General features: G+C 46.2%; 1 protein-coding gene across 1 annotated transcript in view; it reads right to left on the bottom strand.

Annotated features, from left to right (window-relative positions):
* Window positions 1-536: 536 nt before the first annotated feature.
* BMP6 (bone morphogenetic protein 6) overlaps window positions 537-17,456 on the bottom strand; it is a 175,708-nt gene continuing 158,788 nt past the window's right edge. Inside the window, exons 5-7 of the mRNA XM_024552371.4 lie at window positions 3,089-3,165; window positions 2,138-2,248; window positions 537-2,043 (exon numbers count right to left, since the gene is read on the bottom strand). Coding sequence (XP_024408139.3) covers window positions 1,894-2,043; window positions 2,138-2,248; window positions 3,089-3,165 — 338 coding nt within the window. The 3' untranslated portion in view covers window positions 537-1,893. The remainder of the gene's footprint in view (window positions 2,044-2,137; window positions 2,249-3,088; window positions 3,166-17,456) is intronic.

Here is a 17,456-nt window from a genome sequence, read left to right as displayed (position 1 = left end):
CTGGGTCCCGGTACTGGGGACCAGGGGAAGCCCGAAGCCTCCCTACAGGGCCCAACTGGAAACAGTTTCTCTTCTGCTCCCAGGTAGTCCTCTCAGAGGCGTACTGTGCATCGTCTGCCTGTGTGGAGGTCAACCCTCTGCTCTGGGGAGAGTGGGATTAACTCGACCTAAAGACCAAAGAATGAAGTAGGCAGGGCGGAGTCACAGCTAAAGTAGGCTGTGCTACCATCATTGCTAGCCTGGCGTGCTTACAATTCAAGCCATCCTGGTTATTAAACACTTTTACCATCACCCTTGGAAATAAGTAACCACAGGACGAGGCTTCCTTAAAACAGGCACCTGTATGTTCTTTGCTGTCAATTTACTTTTCATAATACCTCCTCTGTGTCCCAACACTGTTCACCCTGCCCCCTGTGCTTGGGGGATCTAGTCACTTGGCACAAAGGAACCGATGGTACGAATCTGAGAAACAAGACCACTGCTGCCGTCTGCGGCAGATGACAACAGAGCAGGGTCTCGACCAGCCTCTGCCTTAAAGGAAATCTTTATTAATCATGTATGGTTCACAGATGTTCTTTTAAAAAACCCAACTTTCTGGAGAAGCACAATCCTCATGAGTGGCTTCAGCTTTGCATCACGAGTCTTGTATTGAAAGAAAATCAAAGTGGTACAATTTGTTTACACTATGATACTTTCTAAATAAACTCTTTTTTTAAAAAAAGTCTGGTCTTAAATGTTACAGCGAAAGATATAAAATAGACAATAAATTACAGTTTATATTTACAAAAAAGCTGTAAGTGCAAGTAGTTAGATCATAAATGTATTATTTAATCAGTTTAGTATGAAATTGATTTCCTAGTACATGATTTTGAAAAAGACATTTAAAAGATATTCTAAGATTTAATCTGAGTCTTGCTTTCTACAAGAGAAAACTGATTTCGATTCATAAACGGCGTGGCCACCCAATCCTACTCCGAAAGGCTAGGAGCCCCTTTCTCAGTGCGTTTCCTTGTTGGTTCTCCCCTGCGACATGGTATGCTGTGTGGCAAAAGGGAAAGAACTGCTGTACTGAAATAGATGAGACATTAGAGCCAGCGTTCCTGAAGTTAATGTGCTTTTCAGAGAGCCAGTCCGGAAAAAGAAGCAGAGCTGCTCTCACATGTCGCACGGTTACAGTGATGGCTATCAGAGATGCTTCTCAGCCCTGGCGGCCTCGCCTCCCAGTAGGAGCGGAGTACTTTTGGTGCTAGCAAAGAAAACGGCAGACGGGGGACAGCTGAGGTGTGGAAACCACATGGTTTTCACACCAACAAAATGCCAGCACAAACATTATCAGCAATTACTGAGACAAAAGGCACTTCCACATGGCCCTGGTTATGGCTCGGGCTGTTGATCCTACATGAAACTGACCTTCCTGGGAATGCAATCAATGAACAGAGGCATTTTCCCCCCAATTTCTGTTAACTGTAAAATCAATTTTTGAGAAGTGTCACTAAACTGGCTGATACTTTAGCCAAGAATACTTTTACTCCATTAAGATTATTTTCCTTCTTTACTCAGTAACACCACGAACAGCTTGATTTAAAGCTAAAACTAATTTTGGTGGACATTTATGGGGGAAGAGGAACCCTTCAAAGTTACATTTCTGCAGTTACCAGACTTTATACTACAGACATTCAAACAGCTTCCAACAGACCAACTACTCACGTTGTTTTCTATGTGAGCAAATCATTACTGAGGCCCTTTAAAGTCTTCCTTGGGCAGTAAGGCACCAACCGGCATGAGGTGGTTCAAAGTCATCATCCCACTCTCACTGTGCTTCTGTGAGCTTTTTAAGGCAGATGTAATCTAGGAATCCAAGGCAGTACTGTGTCCCCAGCAACCATTTTCGAGTTAGTGGCACCCACAAGCTCTTACAACCATATTCCTGTATTTTTTCAAGATGACATTGGAGTTGTCATCAAAGTAAAGAACCGAGATGGCATTTAGTTTAGTTGGCGCACAGCATGGTTTGGGGACATACTCAGGATTCATAAGGTGAACCTGTTCCAAAACAGAAGGAGGAAATTTCCATTAGAAACTACCTGGTCTTGGCTTACGCCTTCCTATTAGGTGGCAAAGGTCTCTGAGAGCTCACCAGTGTCTGTACGATCGCGTGGTTCGTCGCATTCATGTGGGCGTTGAGTGGGAAGGAGCATTCTCCATCACAGTAATTGGCAGCATAGCCCTTGGGTGCGATGATCCAGTCCTTAATTTAAAGCGAAAGGAAGCAACAAAAAGGTTAACACACACTCCTTATGTCATCTGTGCTCTCAATAATCCTGTGTGAAAAATTACATGGACAGGAAAGGTGACACGGAGGAAGGCCAATTTCACATTCAAGTGGCAAAGCTTGTGTGTGAACTGGTCCGTCTGACTCCAGAGTCCTTGCTCCTCCCACAGGCTCACACGGCATTTAGCTGCTACCTGCCTGCGTGGCCTGGGAGCACAGAGGTGGCTGGCTTTAGGTACTTGGACCCAACGGAGCCTCTCCAGGAGCTCAGGGTACTCCCTGTCATCATGCCACATACATATGGAAACTATCTTCTAGCACTGTCACCTGTAATTTGCCTCTTACAAACTAGTGGTGGCTCTCAGGTGTGGAGCAGAATATCTGTGCTCTTCCAGATAGTTTGAGTGAGCCAATTTATAGCCATTGCAGAAATTAACTATTGGTCCATTTTCCCAACTCTCTCAATACAATTAAATTTTTTTTTTTAGTGCCCAAATGTAAATACATACCCTGTGGTACTTTGAAAGAATGAAGAAAGGGTATTGGGAAACGTGACTATTGATTTTGAGGTACACACAGATGGGGAACCCTGGGCTTCCTGGAAAGGTGCCAGGAAGGACTATGTGCACCAGTAGGCCATGCCTTCACCCACCTCATGCCAAGAGCCTGGGCATTTGGAAGGGCTCCTACGTTCCTTCATGGGAGACACCATCTTAGTCCTAAAGCTTAAGGTCTTTGATGATGGCTGCTGCCGTGAAGCCGAGAAGAGACTGCTGAGAAAGGAACTTTGTCTCTCATGTTGTTCTGAGAACTCACCTGCCATCCCAGGTCTTGGAAGCTCACATAAAGCTCATGCTTCCTGCACGCTGTTTTTAATTCACTGCTGTTATAATCTGTTGGAGGAGATCAAAAGATGCACCCATTAACTCATTCATCCTCTCGCCAGGCACTGTACTAGGCTCAGGACAGCAGTGAACCAGGCCCCTGCTAGACACAAGGTTGGTCACCAAACAGCTCCGTCAGGTTCCCGATTGCTTGGGGGATTCACACTCTCTGTCTTGTCTACTGTGGGCTTAGTGCTGGGCACACTTGCAAATGATACATAATATGGACTTGAATGGACTCCTTTAAGCAACAGATATTTGTTGTGAGCCTCTCTTATGTGCAAGCCCTGTGGAGGGGGTATGCCAAGATGCCCAAAACACTCCAGGCTCCTGACTTGGAAGACGTCCTATTTACAGTAAAAGTTGATTATCCCGGGCAGGGATGGTGTCGAAGCTGTACAGGGGCCTCAAAGATAGCTGCTGGGCCAGGAAAGCAGCCTGGAGGAAGAATAACGGAGCGGGCCCTGAGCGGGAGGCCCAGGAGTCAGGGGGAGAGGGAGACTGGGCAGCAGGGGCCAGTCTCCCCTGCACTGTCCTCCAGTCTCACTGCCAGTGGTGAGCCCTTTGCCCTGCACTTAAGCAACAACTCCTGAGCCAGCGATGCCCCGTGAGAATCTGCTGAACTGTACATACTGCTGTGTGCGATTCAGGAGCCACTGGCCTGGCTTAACCTAATCACTGGCAAGAGGAATGGTAGTGCCCTGGTTCATTTAGGCCAAAGGGAGCAGCTCTTGTGTGACGTGCCTTCTGCTCGGTACCATGGTAAAAAAGGAAGGTACGTTAAAGAACGCTTCCATCCTCCAGGAACCCTCCATCCTCCAAGTCTCCCATCACTCTTTTGAATCCTTAGGGAATCAAAAGAGTGATGGGAGACCTGTACCCACCTAACTCAAGTACCGAACAGTATGAATGCTGGGAAAGGCCGGAGGGAAGTCCCACTGGGAGTTCAGAGTGGGAGCAGGAGGAAAAGAGAGCAATTCTATTAGAATGCATTTAAGGATATGAAGAGGAGTTAGTGGATATAGAGCTGGAGAAACTTTATCTTGATTGGCTTAGAGTACTGACCAAAATTATTTGGACTTCCTACCAGAGGCATTAAATGAGCCTTTGTAGGTTTCTGAGTCAGGGAGTGAAATGTTCCGAGCTGGGATTCTAAAGCATTGATCCAATGATAGTGGTGCTTGAGAGTTCTAGAGAGGGGAGAGAGGTGCCAGGTAAGAAGAGTTTGGAGAAAGGTTCTTAATCTAAAATGGACTTTGATGAATGCGAGAGCCTGAGTCCATTTGCATGGGACCTCTGTCCTTTTGTTACATGAGCCAGTAAGTTACCTGACTGCTTACAGCCTGTTTGAGCTGGGTCTTCTGTTTCCTGCACTCCTGGACCCCCTGGCCCTGAGGCAGTACCCAACACACAGCTCTCACGATTTTGGAAGGGAAGGAGACAAACAGTACCTGCTCAGCCCGGTGGCCTATCCTGGAGGAGAGACAAGCTACTTTACTGAGGTGGTTTCTAATTCTAAACTTATTCATTCTTCCCACCCGCTTTCTTCAACCTCACAGAAACCCCTTTACTATAATTTAAAGGACCTGGAAGAAGTGAATGCAAAACCACACTGGAGGGGCATTTTCACAAGGCAGAACACCACAGACCCTCTCAGCAAAAACAAACAGGTACCCACCAATACCACCCAACAAGACAAATACCTCCTGTTGAAAATAATCCTTCAACAAAAACAACCAACCACACAAAGAAAGTATCCTGAGAGAGGATTTGTAGTGCCAGACAAAGAAAATATAGGACGACAGGGACTGTAGGCAAGAGTAGTCTCTGATTGGGGTTACAAAAAATAATATCTAATGTAATGAAAGATAAAATAAGAAATAGAACCCTAAAGCAGGCACATTGCAGACAAAGAACATAAAGAATGGGTAAATTTGAAACAGAACCAAATAAAACATTACCAAAACCATAATCATTGAAAGTAACAACAAAATGGATGGGTTAAACATCAGGTTAGATATAACTGAAGAGAAAATTAAAGAACTGAAAAATAACCTTGGCTGGAGTGGCTCAGTGGATTGAGCACCGGCCTGCAAACAAAAGGGTCGCTGGTTCGATTCCCAGTCAGGGCACATGCCTGGGTTTTGGGTCAGGCCCCCAGCATGGGGCACACAAGAGGCAACCACACATTGATATTTTTCACCCTCCCTTCCCTTCTCTCTAGAAAATAAATACATTTTAAAAATCTTTAAAAGAATTGAACAATATATTTGAAGAAACTTCCAGAAATATAGCCCAGGGTCAAAAGGCCAAAAACTATGGCTATCTGTAAAGAGATATGGAATACAGAATAAAGGGTCCAATGTTATTTGTAATAGGAATCTCTGAAGCAACTAATGGGGAGAAGTAATAGTTGAAGACATAAATGAATTTTCCAGGACTGAAGAAAGGCAAGTTTCTTCAAACTGAGAAGGCACAATGAGTCCTGAACAGAGTAAATAAATTCCTATCTAGTCACATCTGGTGAAACCGTAGTATATGAAACACATAGAGACAATTCTTACAAGCAAACCTGAGATGAACAGAACATTACCTACAAAAGAACACAAAGTAGACTGATAGCGAGTTTCTCAACAGAAACACAGAACACAAAAAATACCAAAAACTGTGCCATCAGCCTATAATTCCATACACAGCCACAGCAGCCGTTTACTGTGTTGCCTCCCCGGCTCCCAGGACACTTCTCATTCGGGGGGATTCCTGCATCGGTGGGAATCGAGGGCCCATTCCCCACAGCAGGGAGCTGCCATCGTCATCCTCCAGTAGAGTACAGGCTCCAGACTTCATTAAAGGCTATCCAATGCACCCACTTCCGAGAGAGTGACTCCGAGGGGAAACTGAGGACGGCTGGCATGGCAGCAGGCGTTCAGGGTGATGGCCCCCATGGCAGCATGCAGACTCCACTGTCCCCATGACCTGGTTCAAGCTACACCTTGATTCTGAGTTTTGTTTTCCAGCCTCATTGGTTGCGTTGATAAACTTAAATTATTTTTCACTTTAAGTTAGAGTTTGCTTCTATTCCATGTAATCAAGAGCCCTGACTGGATTAATTATTATTCATGGTTAGAGATTAGGGAGCACAGGGCGCAGTGGGCTCGCTCTCTCCTACAGGGTTGGTGAGCCTATCTTTCTGTTGAAGTGTCTTCTAAACAGAGACCTGAAGGAACTTCGGCAGTGAGGCAGGAGTCTATCTGAGGGAAGAATCGCAAACACGAAGGCCTTGAGGAAGTAGCCTGCTCGGTGTAGTTCAGGAACAGTGTGATGGAGGCTGCTATGTGTTTATTAAAAATCCATATCCTCTGTCTACCCCAGGGCACACAGCTATCTGACATTCCCCACTGCATTTAGGTGTGGCCACGTGCTGAGTTCTGCCCGTGAATGCGGGGAGAAGGGAGGTATGCCGCTCCCAGGCCGAGCCTCCTAAACTCCCCTGCAGCACTCCACCTGCTCTCTCCTCTCCTGCCAGCTACAGGCAAGGGCCAGGCTTCTGAAGATGCCTAGGCTCTGGTCCCTTTGCACTCATGAAGGTGTCCTGGATTAGATAAGTTATATGATCCCCCTGCTTATAGTTTCAGTCTGGAATGCTCCATGCCCAACCTCATTGGGCCTGCGTCCCCTAAAATGAACTTCCTTTAAAAGACCTTCTCTGTGCTGGGACCGAGATCTCCCCAAAATCAAACTTGGAATTGTTAGTGATGTGAAAGACAGATTTCCAGGACAGGTTTCCTTGCAGGCCAGTGAGCACGGGCAGTGTAATATAATAAAGAATATATCCGGTCTTTGTCCTGGTTCCTGGCACAGAACTACAAAAACCATGAAATTTCCTAACTGATAATTCCAACATATGGTGGGACCCTAGACAGCTTCAGGATGGGGGCTGGTCACCAGAAAGACCAACCACATGATTAGAGAGTTGGAACTTTGCGCCAGCCTGGCTACCATGGAGGGAAATTGAGTTCAATCATGTAGCCAATGATTTAATCAACCATGTACAGTGAAGAGACCTGTATGAAAACCCTGGGTACTGAGGTTCTGTGGAACTTTGGGGTTGGCAAACACGTTGGGAGAGTGAACAGCCCAGATTCCATGAGGAGAGGGCATGGAAACTCTGCGTCCATCCCTGGCCTCAACACGCCCACCCCCGCAGAGCTTGCCCTATACATCTCTTCCTGTGGCACTTCCTCATGCGCATCCTTTATAATAAAACTGTAATCGCAAGTATAGCGCTTTGCTGAGTTCTGTGAGTTGCTCTAGTGAATTATCAAACCTAAAGGGGATCATGGGAACCCCTCAGTTTGTAGCCGAGTCAGACAACTAGTGGGCTGGGGACCCCATCTGCAGCTGGTATCTGAAGTGAAAGCAGTCTTGCTGGGGACCTTGCCCTTGAACATGTGGCATCTGTGTTAACTCCACGTGGTTAGTGTTAGGACTGAATTGGATTGCAGGTCACCTAGAGGTGTCAGAACGAAGAATGAGACAACTTCTGCATGTCTGGATTTCATTTCTTCTGCTGGATGGAACCAAGATGACACAGTGAAGAACTTCACTTCTGCCTTCAGCACAATTCTTGATTTCAGAACCTCCTGCTAATTTGACCCTCTCAATGCTCAATGAAGAGAACTTTCTGGGCAAGAACAGCTATTTCTTGTAGAGCTACATATTCTCATTTTTGTTGTTAAGTATAAACTGGAGCCAGAGAGAGGAAGGGAGGAATTTGGCTTTCCTGTTTTTCTTCTTACAGACACTTCCAGCCACACTTCAGTTTCCTTATAACTCCATGTTAAGTGCTGGCAAAGAATGTACAAATATTTGTGAAAGTCAATGCTCCTTAAGACACTTACGTCTGCTGCTCAGGGAACAGGATTCTATCCTGAGTTTGGCAGTAGAATCACACTGCCACACATTGTCTTGTTTTGTTTTGAGGGATTCACAGATTGCAGAAAATCATTCTCTCCTCCCCCAGGCCCGCCTCCCCTTGATATTGGGTTAGACGAATGGTCTGGGTGGAGCCAGTGAATATTTATGCAGTTGAAATTTAACAGGCACATAGCCACTCCCGTGGGATAAAGGCAGGCAACACAGCTTTGTCCACATGGTTCCCCAGCCGAGGGCAGGGCAGAGAAAAGAAGCCATAGAGCTCAGGAGATGCAAACAAACAAACGAACAGACCAGAGCAACACACCAGGCTGACAAAACCACCCCCAGGGGCAGCAGTCTGACTAATGGGCTGCCTGTTTCTGAATCATGAGAACCATCAGGGAGCTTGAGCCCCCTCCCAGACCTGCAAGTCGGAATGATCGGGAACAAGTCCTCTGCTGCCCGGGCGAGCCAATGGACACAAGCCCTTGACACACGCACAGCCCTCTACATGATAGGCTCACATACAGGTGGAGGCATCACCCCATTCACACACGGCCTGTCTTCAGACACCAGCTCTCCCTGCACTTCCCTGGCACATAGATATGGGAAGTCCGGTCTTGGTTCCAGGAGAAATTTTCAAGGTATCTGACTTTTCCAATGTTGAATATAATAAGTGAAATCTGGTTCTCTAATCATGACATGTGATTCTTTGGCCTAAGAGTGGAGGGCAGGGCAAGTGCCAGTAACCCCATGGGGTTCTGGCCCAGCCAGATAAGGCCCAAGATGGTCATCTTGAGTAATCTGGACAAGTGGGACCCAGCCATAGATGGGTTTGGTTTGAGCAAAAACTGTTAAGTGATCAGGTGACAAAATATAACAGTCATAACCTCCTTTCCCCCCAGGATGCTGTTCTTCCATAACCAGAAGCAGGCAGCTGCCTCAGGTGCTCTTAAACAGGGGAAGCCATCTCCCCACCAAACTTTCAAGCTTCCAGCGATCAGAAGTGTATTGATAACCCTTAGCGGCACTGCCTCACTACTCCACTTTCATAAACTGCTCCAGTACGGGAGCTACGGATACGATTGGTTTAAAAAGCCCCAGTCCTTCCTCTCATCTCCAAAGAAACATCACAAACATTTTTTTTTTGATGGCTAGAAAAACAATGGTTTTTAAAATGAATACATGTTTTCTTAAGCAAATTTAAATGTTATTTATCTATTTATTATTATTCTTTTTTATTTTTTATTTTTATTGTTATTCAATTACAGTTGTATGCCTTTTCTCCCCATCCTTCCACCCCACCCCAGCTGAACCCCCCTCCCTCCTCCACCTCCACCCTCCCCCTTGATTTTGTCCAAGTGTCCTTTATAGTAGTTCCTGTAATCCCCTCTCCTCACTGTCCCCTCCCCAATCCCCCCTGCCCATTGTTAGATTGTTCTTAACTTCAATGTCTCTGGTTATATTTTGTTTCCTTTTTTCTTCTGTTGATTATGTTCCAGTTAAAGGTGAGATCATATGGTATTTGTCCCTCACTGCCTGGCTTATTTCACTTAGCATAATGCTCTCCAGTTCCATCCATGCTGTTGCAAAGGGTAGAAGCTCCTTCTTTCTCTCTGCTGCATAGAATTCCATTGTGTAAATATACCATAGTTTTTTGATCACTCATTTGCTGATGGGCACTTCGGTTGCTTCCACTACTTGGCTATTGTAAATTGTGCTGCTATGAACATTGGGGTGCACAGGTTCTTTTGGATTGGCGTTTCAGGGTTCTTAGGGTATAATCCCAGGAGTGGAATTGCTGGGCCAAAGGGCAGTTCCATTTTTAGTTTTCTGAGGAAATTCCATACTGTTTTCCACAGTGGCCTCACCAGTCTCCATTCCCACCAACAGTGCACTAGGGTTCCCTTTTCTCCGCATCCTCTCCAACATTTGCTTGTGGATTTGTTTATGTTGGCCACTCTGACCGGTGTGAGATGGTACCTCATTGTGGTTTTAATTTGCATCTCTCTGATGGCTAGTGATACTGAGCATCTTTTCATATGTCTCTGGGCCCTCTGTATGTCTTCCTTGGAGAAGTGTCTGTTCAAGTCCTTTGCCCATTTTTTAATTGGGTTGTTTGTCTTCCTGGAGTGGAGTCGTGTGAGTTCTGTATATATTTTGGAGATCAGGCCCTTGTCTGAGGTATCATTGGCAAATATGTTTTCCCATACTGTTGGTTCTCTTTGTATTTTAATGCTGTTTTCTTTAGCCCTGCAGAAGCTTTTTATTTTGATGAGGTCCCATTTGTTTATTCTTTCCTTTATGTCCCTTGCTTTAGGGGACCTGTCTGTGAGGATGTTGCTGCGTGGAATGTCTGAGATCTTCCTGCCTATGTTTTCCTCTAGGACTTTTATGGTGTTACAACTTATATTTAAGTCTTTTATCCATCTTGAGTTTATTTTTGTGTATGGCGTAAGTTGGTGATCAAGTTTCATTTTTTTGCACATAGCTGTCCAGATCTCCCAACACCATCTGTTGAAGAGGCAGTTTTTGCTCCTTATGCTCCTGCCTCCTTTGTCAAATATTAATTGACCATAAAGACTTGAGTTTATTTCTGGGCTCTCTGTCTGTTCCATTGGTCTGTGTGCCTGTTTTTATGCCAGTACCAGGCTGTTTTGATTACAGTGGCCTTGTAATACAGTTTGATATCAGGTATTGAACATCACAAACATTTAAACAGGGGTTTTAAATGGAAATTTCTATTGGTTTCATCTCACTATGTGAAGCAGGTGCAGACTGTCACAGAGGAAGTTTCAGAGGCTCCACCCTGGAGAATGGGAGAAAGTTCACAGTTCCAAGACAGACCTGCTTGGTGGCCCCTTCATGAAGATCTGATCTGTCAGCAGCACATGTGTGCTGTCGTGAGAAAGCTACAATGCCTGCCACGCAGACAGGCACGGGCCCTCTCAGAAAGAAGGGCAAGTAAACGAGAGTTGGGGCGAGAGGGCCAGGCTGCAGTGCCAACGGTGTGCCTTTATTAAGTCTTTATTCTTCCAACACTTTGCCAAGGGAGGTTTGCATCTCATCCAGGCCTTCTGAATGATTACACCAATGGTACAGAAGAAACACACCGAAGTATCATGTCCATTGCTAATGGTTGAACTGGTAACCAGTATCCTACATTTGCACCATGGCTGGTGACAAGAGGGCTTGGGGTAGTCCAGTCAACTGTTCATCTTTGAATGAAGCATCAGCTCCATCAGTGGCTGTCACCTCATGCTCCCAAGCCTCAAGTGTGTTTTTATTATTTGTGATTCCGGGTTACCGGGGAGCTAGGAATACCTGGGAGGTGCTGGGAGGCTGGTGCAAAATGAGCTGGAGGGAGATACATTTTCCTGGAGTCCAGTTGATAGCAGGAGAGTATGGTGATCAGGAATCTTGCCCTTAACTTCAGATACAACTTAATTCCCACAACTGAGAGTCCTGCTTGGAGGGTGGGAGTGAGGGGATCAGTCACATCTAGGTGGGCCACCTGGGGCCGATGCTACAGCTCCACCACACAGAGCCCTACACTAACCCCTGTGTTCATCCTCGTTCCCATCTTCCTGTCCTCACTAGGTCACCTGGTCCCCCTTCTGTTTCATTTCTACATTCCATGCAGGCAAGGCTGAACTACTGTCTGCTTTCTTGGTTCTGGCTATGAGCTCTTTCTTAGCTGTAGGGCCATGGCCTGACACCCACTTCCACTGCTGACGGCCACTGCTCCCTAACCTTCTGTTCAGTTTTCCCTGTGAGGGCTGAGGGGTGTATCACCTACAGAAAAAACCTGATGGGGAGCCTGGCTGGGCCCATGTGAGAATGCAAGTTACCCCATGAGCCCCACTCAGGTCAAGGCAAGCAGAACACTGCAGGGGAGCGGAGCATTTCTCTCATTCAGATGCTGGTGAGAAATACTGGCCTCCCAGCACCCCTGTCCTCAGGCAGCAGCCGTGCACACTGTATGTTTGCTCTGCCCCAAACCTGAGGATCACCTCCCACAGCCCTAAGGAGGGCATCTGGGTTAATTTCACCCAGCATCCCTTTGTATCTGCTCCCCATGAAAAGCCATACTTATAGCAAATGCACAGAGGAGCTGTGTGCTCAGAGAGCCAGGCTCTCGCTGCTGGCTTATTTCTGAAGCTGCATCATTAAGTGCAGTGGAAGGCCAGGAGATTCTCAGGGAAATGGACCCTGGATGTGAAAGGAAGGGCACTGCAATGACCCTGACCTGCAGGGCAGGTGGCGTGCATGCAGGGAGGCTTCATGGCCAACTTCAGGGGCACCATCATGCCAGAGGTAGGGCCTTGCAACTAAAACTTGGGGTCCCCAGGGACCCCCTGGACACCTGAGTCACAGCTGCCCAAGCCAGCTCAGGTCCCAGGGGTCTGGGTTGCCTGCCCGCTTTCCTTTCCAGCTCCGACAGAGGAGGAGTAGAGATAAACAACAGGGAAGACATAGAGAGGAGAAAAGGCAGAAAAGCAAGTCAGGGCAACTGTCCAAAACCAGATGAGAGGGAACAAGGGAGAAGCAGCCAGGGGGCAACTCCCATGCTGGGTCTTCTGCAGAGGGGCTCCTCAGCCTGGCGAGCTGACCTCTGCAGGCCAGGCCAGCTGCAGGCTGGTGTCCCTGCTCAGCAGGATGCACACGCAGCCAGGAAAATGCTGGCACAGCAGAAGCTGGGGACAGAGTGGAATGGCCTACACAGTATCTCCTGGAACTTCTGAGCTAAGGCTACTGAGTCTTCCCAGAGAAAACTTGTTTTTTAGAGTGAGCCATTCACTACTCTTATTTCCCTTCTCACCTAGAATGACAAGGGGAAGGATAACAAGCAGCTGCAAAAAGGGCACCTCTGTCTTCAGTGGCCTGGCCGCTCTCTCCTTATCCCTGGGCCTCATTGGCCATCTCATCCAAAGCAAGTACCTGGGTGCCACGTACTCCATAGAATCAGCACAGTCATTGAAAGCAGGCTGTGGGATGCCCCGCTCCTGTGCCACTGGCACTACAGGCCTCAAGGGCCCATGCTGGGATCGTGATTTCTTGTGTCAGGAATCTTCTCATAAGGTGTAGGAGGGGGCAACAGATTAATTTTCAGAGTCTAGGTTTTGTTTACAACCTGGATGGTTAGCACGAGAGGCAACAGAAAGGTCTATCCCTCTGTTGCTCCAGGATTTCAAGATCTCATAAGATTCCATTTAATCTGGTGGGACTTCTGCCTTTTCTCAGGCTTTGCCTTGATTGTATAAGGAAATGGAGCTAAATATCTTGAAAATAGACAGATGTTTCCCTTGAACACTAGGCTTCAAGACCCCCTGTGCTCCAAGCACCTCTGCTCCCCGTCAGTCCTGAGACTGAGCCTCCCAGCCCCAGGACCCCCACAGGAGCTGGTGGCAATTGCTGAGTTACTCGGCAGCACCTCTTCATGCCTTGTTATTCTTACTGCCTTTTAGCACTGCTGCTGTTATCACCTTTGTAAAGATGGACCCAGGGATCGGACAGGAGGTAACTTTCCAGTCAGGTTCACTCTTGATAACTATTATCCTAAAGGCACTTAGTGGCAAACGAGAGTCAAGTATTTTAAATATGGCATCTGGAGTGATTCTAACCATCAAATCACTAATGCCATACCTGTCCTCCATAGAGGTGGAAAATTAAGATTTGATTTCATTTAGAAAGATCTGAACTAACCTCTACTTCTTGACTGAGACATCTGGAAGCCAAGCTGCAGGACATAAAATTTTAATTTAAGGTCAAAATGGCAAATTTAAACTCTCCACTCCTTTGAAGAACTGCAAATAGTCCATTTTCCGAAGCGTTGGCCTGTCATCCCATGGAAGCAGGGGATGACCTAGTGGGGACACCTGCCAGGAACTTGGTCTGTAAGGATGAGACCTCCTAGCCTGTGGACTGGAGTTCCCTGAAATCTAAAGCAAAAGATTTCATTGTCATAATGAAGTGTCCAAACCACTGGTTTGCAAGCAATGAATTGTGGTTAAATTTATTATCTGGAAGCATACTGAATGTCTCAAGTGGGAAGTTCAAGGAATAGAAGATATGAACTATCAACAAGATCTAAAAAGTGTATCTGAATGTACCAGATCCACATTTCCCCCCAGGATTCTTAAAGATACATGTTTGGGTGGGTTGAAAAGAGATGGAAAGAGAACTGACTGTAAGAAGTACTAACAGGTAGCATTTGAAGGACTCATTCCAAAGGACAGACAGGTCTTGAGAAGTTGCTTGTTCATAGACAGCTGGCAGAGCTGGGTGGTGGCAACATAAACATCAAGGATTAAATTTCAAGACCTAAGTCATCTCATCCAATTTTACATGAATTGTTGAAAGTGGCAGAAAAGATTTCCAAACTATCATCTGCCAAAAAAAAGAGCAATTCTAAGTCACACTGTTGGCAGCCAGTGGGTTAACATGGCAAAAACCTCACACTCACCAGCTGACTTGAAATCACATTAACTACCCCCTACCCAAAGATGTCTTGGCAAAATCCTGGAAAATTAGCTATATAAGTATCTAGGATCCCCACACGGGACAATCCCTCAAGTCCATTAGTTCGCAGCCCTCATAATGGATGAGCCAGGTGGTGTCACAGTCCCCCAGAAGACAAAAGAATGAACCCCAAGAGAAAGATATACTATAAAAGATGGTATATAAAAGCAAGTAGAAAGGGACTACTAAATGAGAGCCAAGGAATGCAAAGCAAGCATGCCCAAGACCCACAGGCTGGTAGAATTGGAGACTGAAAAAGAAATTGCGAGATTGACTAGAATCCCCAGTGGGCTGCACAGCATATCTTGGATCTGGACTCGTAAAACACGTGTAAAAATGATAGATGATACTGTCCAGATGATATTCAAGCCCACTGGAGAAGTGCAACACAGCCAACATCCATCATTCATTGGGAGCAGACAGCTGCAGAGAAGCAAGGGCAGGTGAAAATCATGCAGGGGGGCTTCAGCCCAAACCCACTGTTTGGTGCATGTGTTTGGAAAGTCCAGCTTAAAGGCCAAGGACAGATGAGGGAGCAGATTTTGGTGGGCGGTAGGGAGGACTCGGATGGGCCTCTTGGCCTTTCCCTTGTTGTGGACTGGTCTCACTGTCTCGAGCATCTGCAGCTCAGTTCCAAAAATAGCTACATATTCCCCTGCCATGCTTCCCCCTGATGACAGGCACTTCGATGAATTTTGTTAACGTCTTTACCCAGATGCAGAGCGTTCTCAAGTGGGCTTCTCCTGGTGGCCGTTGTTTCAGTGGAGAGATATTAATTCCCTGGGAGCACCCTATGGAAGAAGGGGGGCAGCAGAGGAAAAGCAATCTCTTCCTTCAACCTTCTGAAAGATTTACAAGGGGAGAGGCCTGCCTGGAGTCACCCCAGAGGCTGCAACTTTTTGTCTCTGCAGCATCTGTCCGGTTCACGAAGACCCAGGAACATCTGGCTCCACCGCAGCCTGGGGGGAAAGCACACCCTGGATGGCCCATTTCTCGGGGTAGCAGGCCGTCTTTCTGGAATCCCCTTCTCGGAGAGCAATCCCCTCCTCTGCATGTCCACTCCCATTAGCGGCATGGATAAATAAGGAAGAAAGAGCCAGATATGTAATGCAGCACTTCAGCGGGCCTCACAAGAACAATTTCTCAGAGAAGCTTGAGAGGGTCTTTGAAGATAGTGAGGGGCAAGGAGGATCCTTTTTAGTAATACTTTCTTGGGGGTCTGGGCTGTTACATAGCTGAGGCCAGAGGTATTTGTGATGAACACTTCTGCCTTAGTACTGCTGAAAGGAGCAAAGCAAATTGGAAAGTACTGGGTTGGGAGGTGCGGGGTGGGAAGACCAAGTAAAAACAGATATACTTACAGCTTACTGTGAAATAGATAACCTTTCATATTCATATTTAATTTAAACTCATCAGATAAAAAAAGAGTTTAACTTCAAAAACATAATTGGGTGACACTGCTAAAACCCAAATCAGAGACAACATGTTTTCTCAATTAAAAAAATTCCTGTGTGTATTAGGGAGGGCAGGAGATGTTGAATAAATCAAGTGAAATTTTCATTTTAAAAGCAATCAACATTTCAAGAGCTGTCTTCATGTCTGAGGACCCAGTACCAAACTGACCACAGTTCATTAATGAGGTGAAGCCCACCACTGGCAGAACTACCTCACATCGTGCCCTGAGGAACACTGAGATTACTAACTCTGTTCAACAAGCTTCTTCTGAAGTGAATAGAGGGAAGCAACCATTTTTTCTTCTTTTCTTTTAAACCCCAACCCTGGCTGTTTCTAGTGGTAAACACAGGAACACCCATGCTGTGTGATGCATCCAGGAAACGCCAGGATGACAAGAAGCAGAATGTCACATCACACTGGGTGGTGGATCCTTATGTTCCACATCCAAGTTACTGGTGAAAGAAATGACTTATTAAGTCAGAATGTAAACTGAAGATACTTCTTCCCAAAGGGAAAACTGGTGACTTAGATGAGTTGCATAAACTCTTTCCGGCCACTGAAGACAACATATTTAAACAGTCACCTGGAAGAATTAATACATTTTCTGGAAGTATTTTACTGCTTTCCAAGGACCCTAACATATGCCCTGACAACCTACTTCCTATGATTGGATGCAACTCACCTTTGAGCACTATTATGAGCCAGATCAAATGCTTCTCATTTAATCCTAGCAAATCTACCAAGTATTAACTACCCTCATTGTGTAGATGAGTGAATGAAGCTGGAATGGATTAGGTTTGTTCAAAGTCCCAGAGTAGTCACAAAGGAAGCAAGTTCTCTGACTGAAAATCCCACGGCAAATCTTCAACTTCACGCTAGATTCCCAGTGGAACTCTTAAACAGCCAAACAAAACCCAGAACTTGCAAGCACCGGCTTTAGAGTAAGATACATCTGGGTTGGAATTCCATAGTTACTAGCTCTCTGAAGTGCACACCCGTTCCCATGGGAGGGAACATTTCTGAAGATCCAGTGAATTGACGCTTAAGCAGTGGGAGCTGTTCCCTCTCTCTTGCCCTTTGAACCTCCCTGTTCAGGGCAGGATGGGTTGACACCATTACCTCACTTCAGGGGCGGGCACATAGCCCCAGCCTGGCTTTCTACTGAAGCTTCTGTGAAAAAGAAGCTCCTGGAACTCTTGATTGCCTTCCTTACCACCGTATAGAGATAGTCTTTCTGAGAGTGCCCACCAACAAAGGAAAATAGAAAAAGAGAGGGATTCCTCATATCATCTCAGCCCATGGAGGTAGCCATGCCTAAAGCAAGAACCCCTAAACTTTCAAGTTAAATGAACCAACCAAACCTGTCATATAGGGTTGTTTGAGCTGACTTTCCACCAAGGCCAGGC

The sequence above is a fragment of the Desmodus rotundus genome, chromosome 3, assembly GCF_022682495.2.
Source record: "Desmodus rotundus isolate HL8 chromosome 3, HLdesRot8A.1, whole genome shotgun sequence".
NCBI classification, from domain to species: domain Eukaryota; kingdom Metazoa; phylum Chordata; class Mammalia; order Chiroptera; family Phyllostomidae; genus Desmodus; species Desmodus rotundus.
This window is presented reverse-complemented; position numbering and strand designations above follow the sequence as displayed.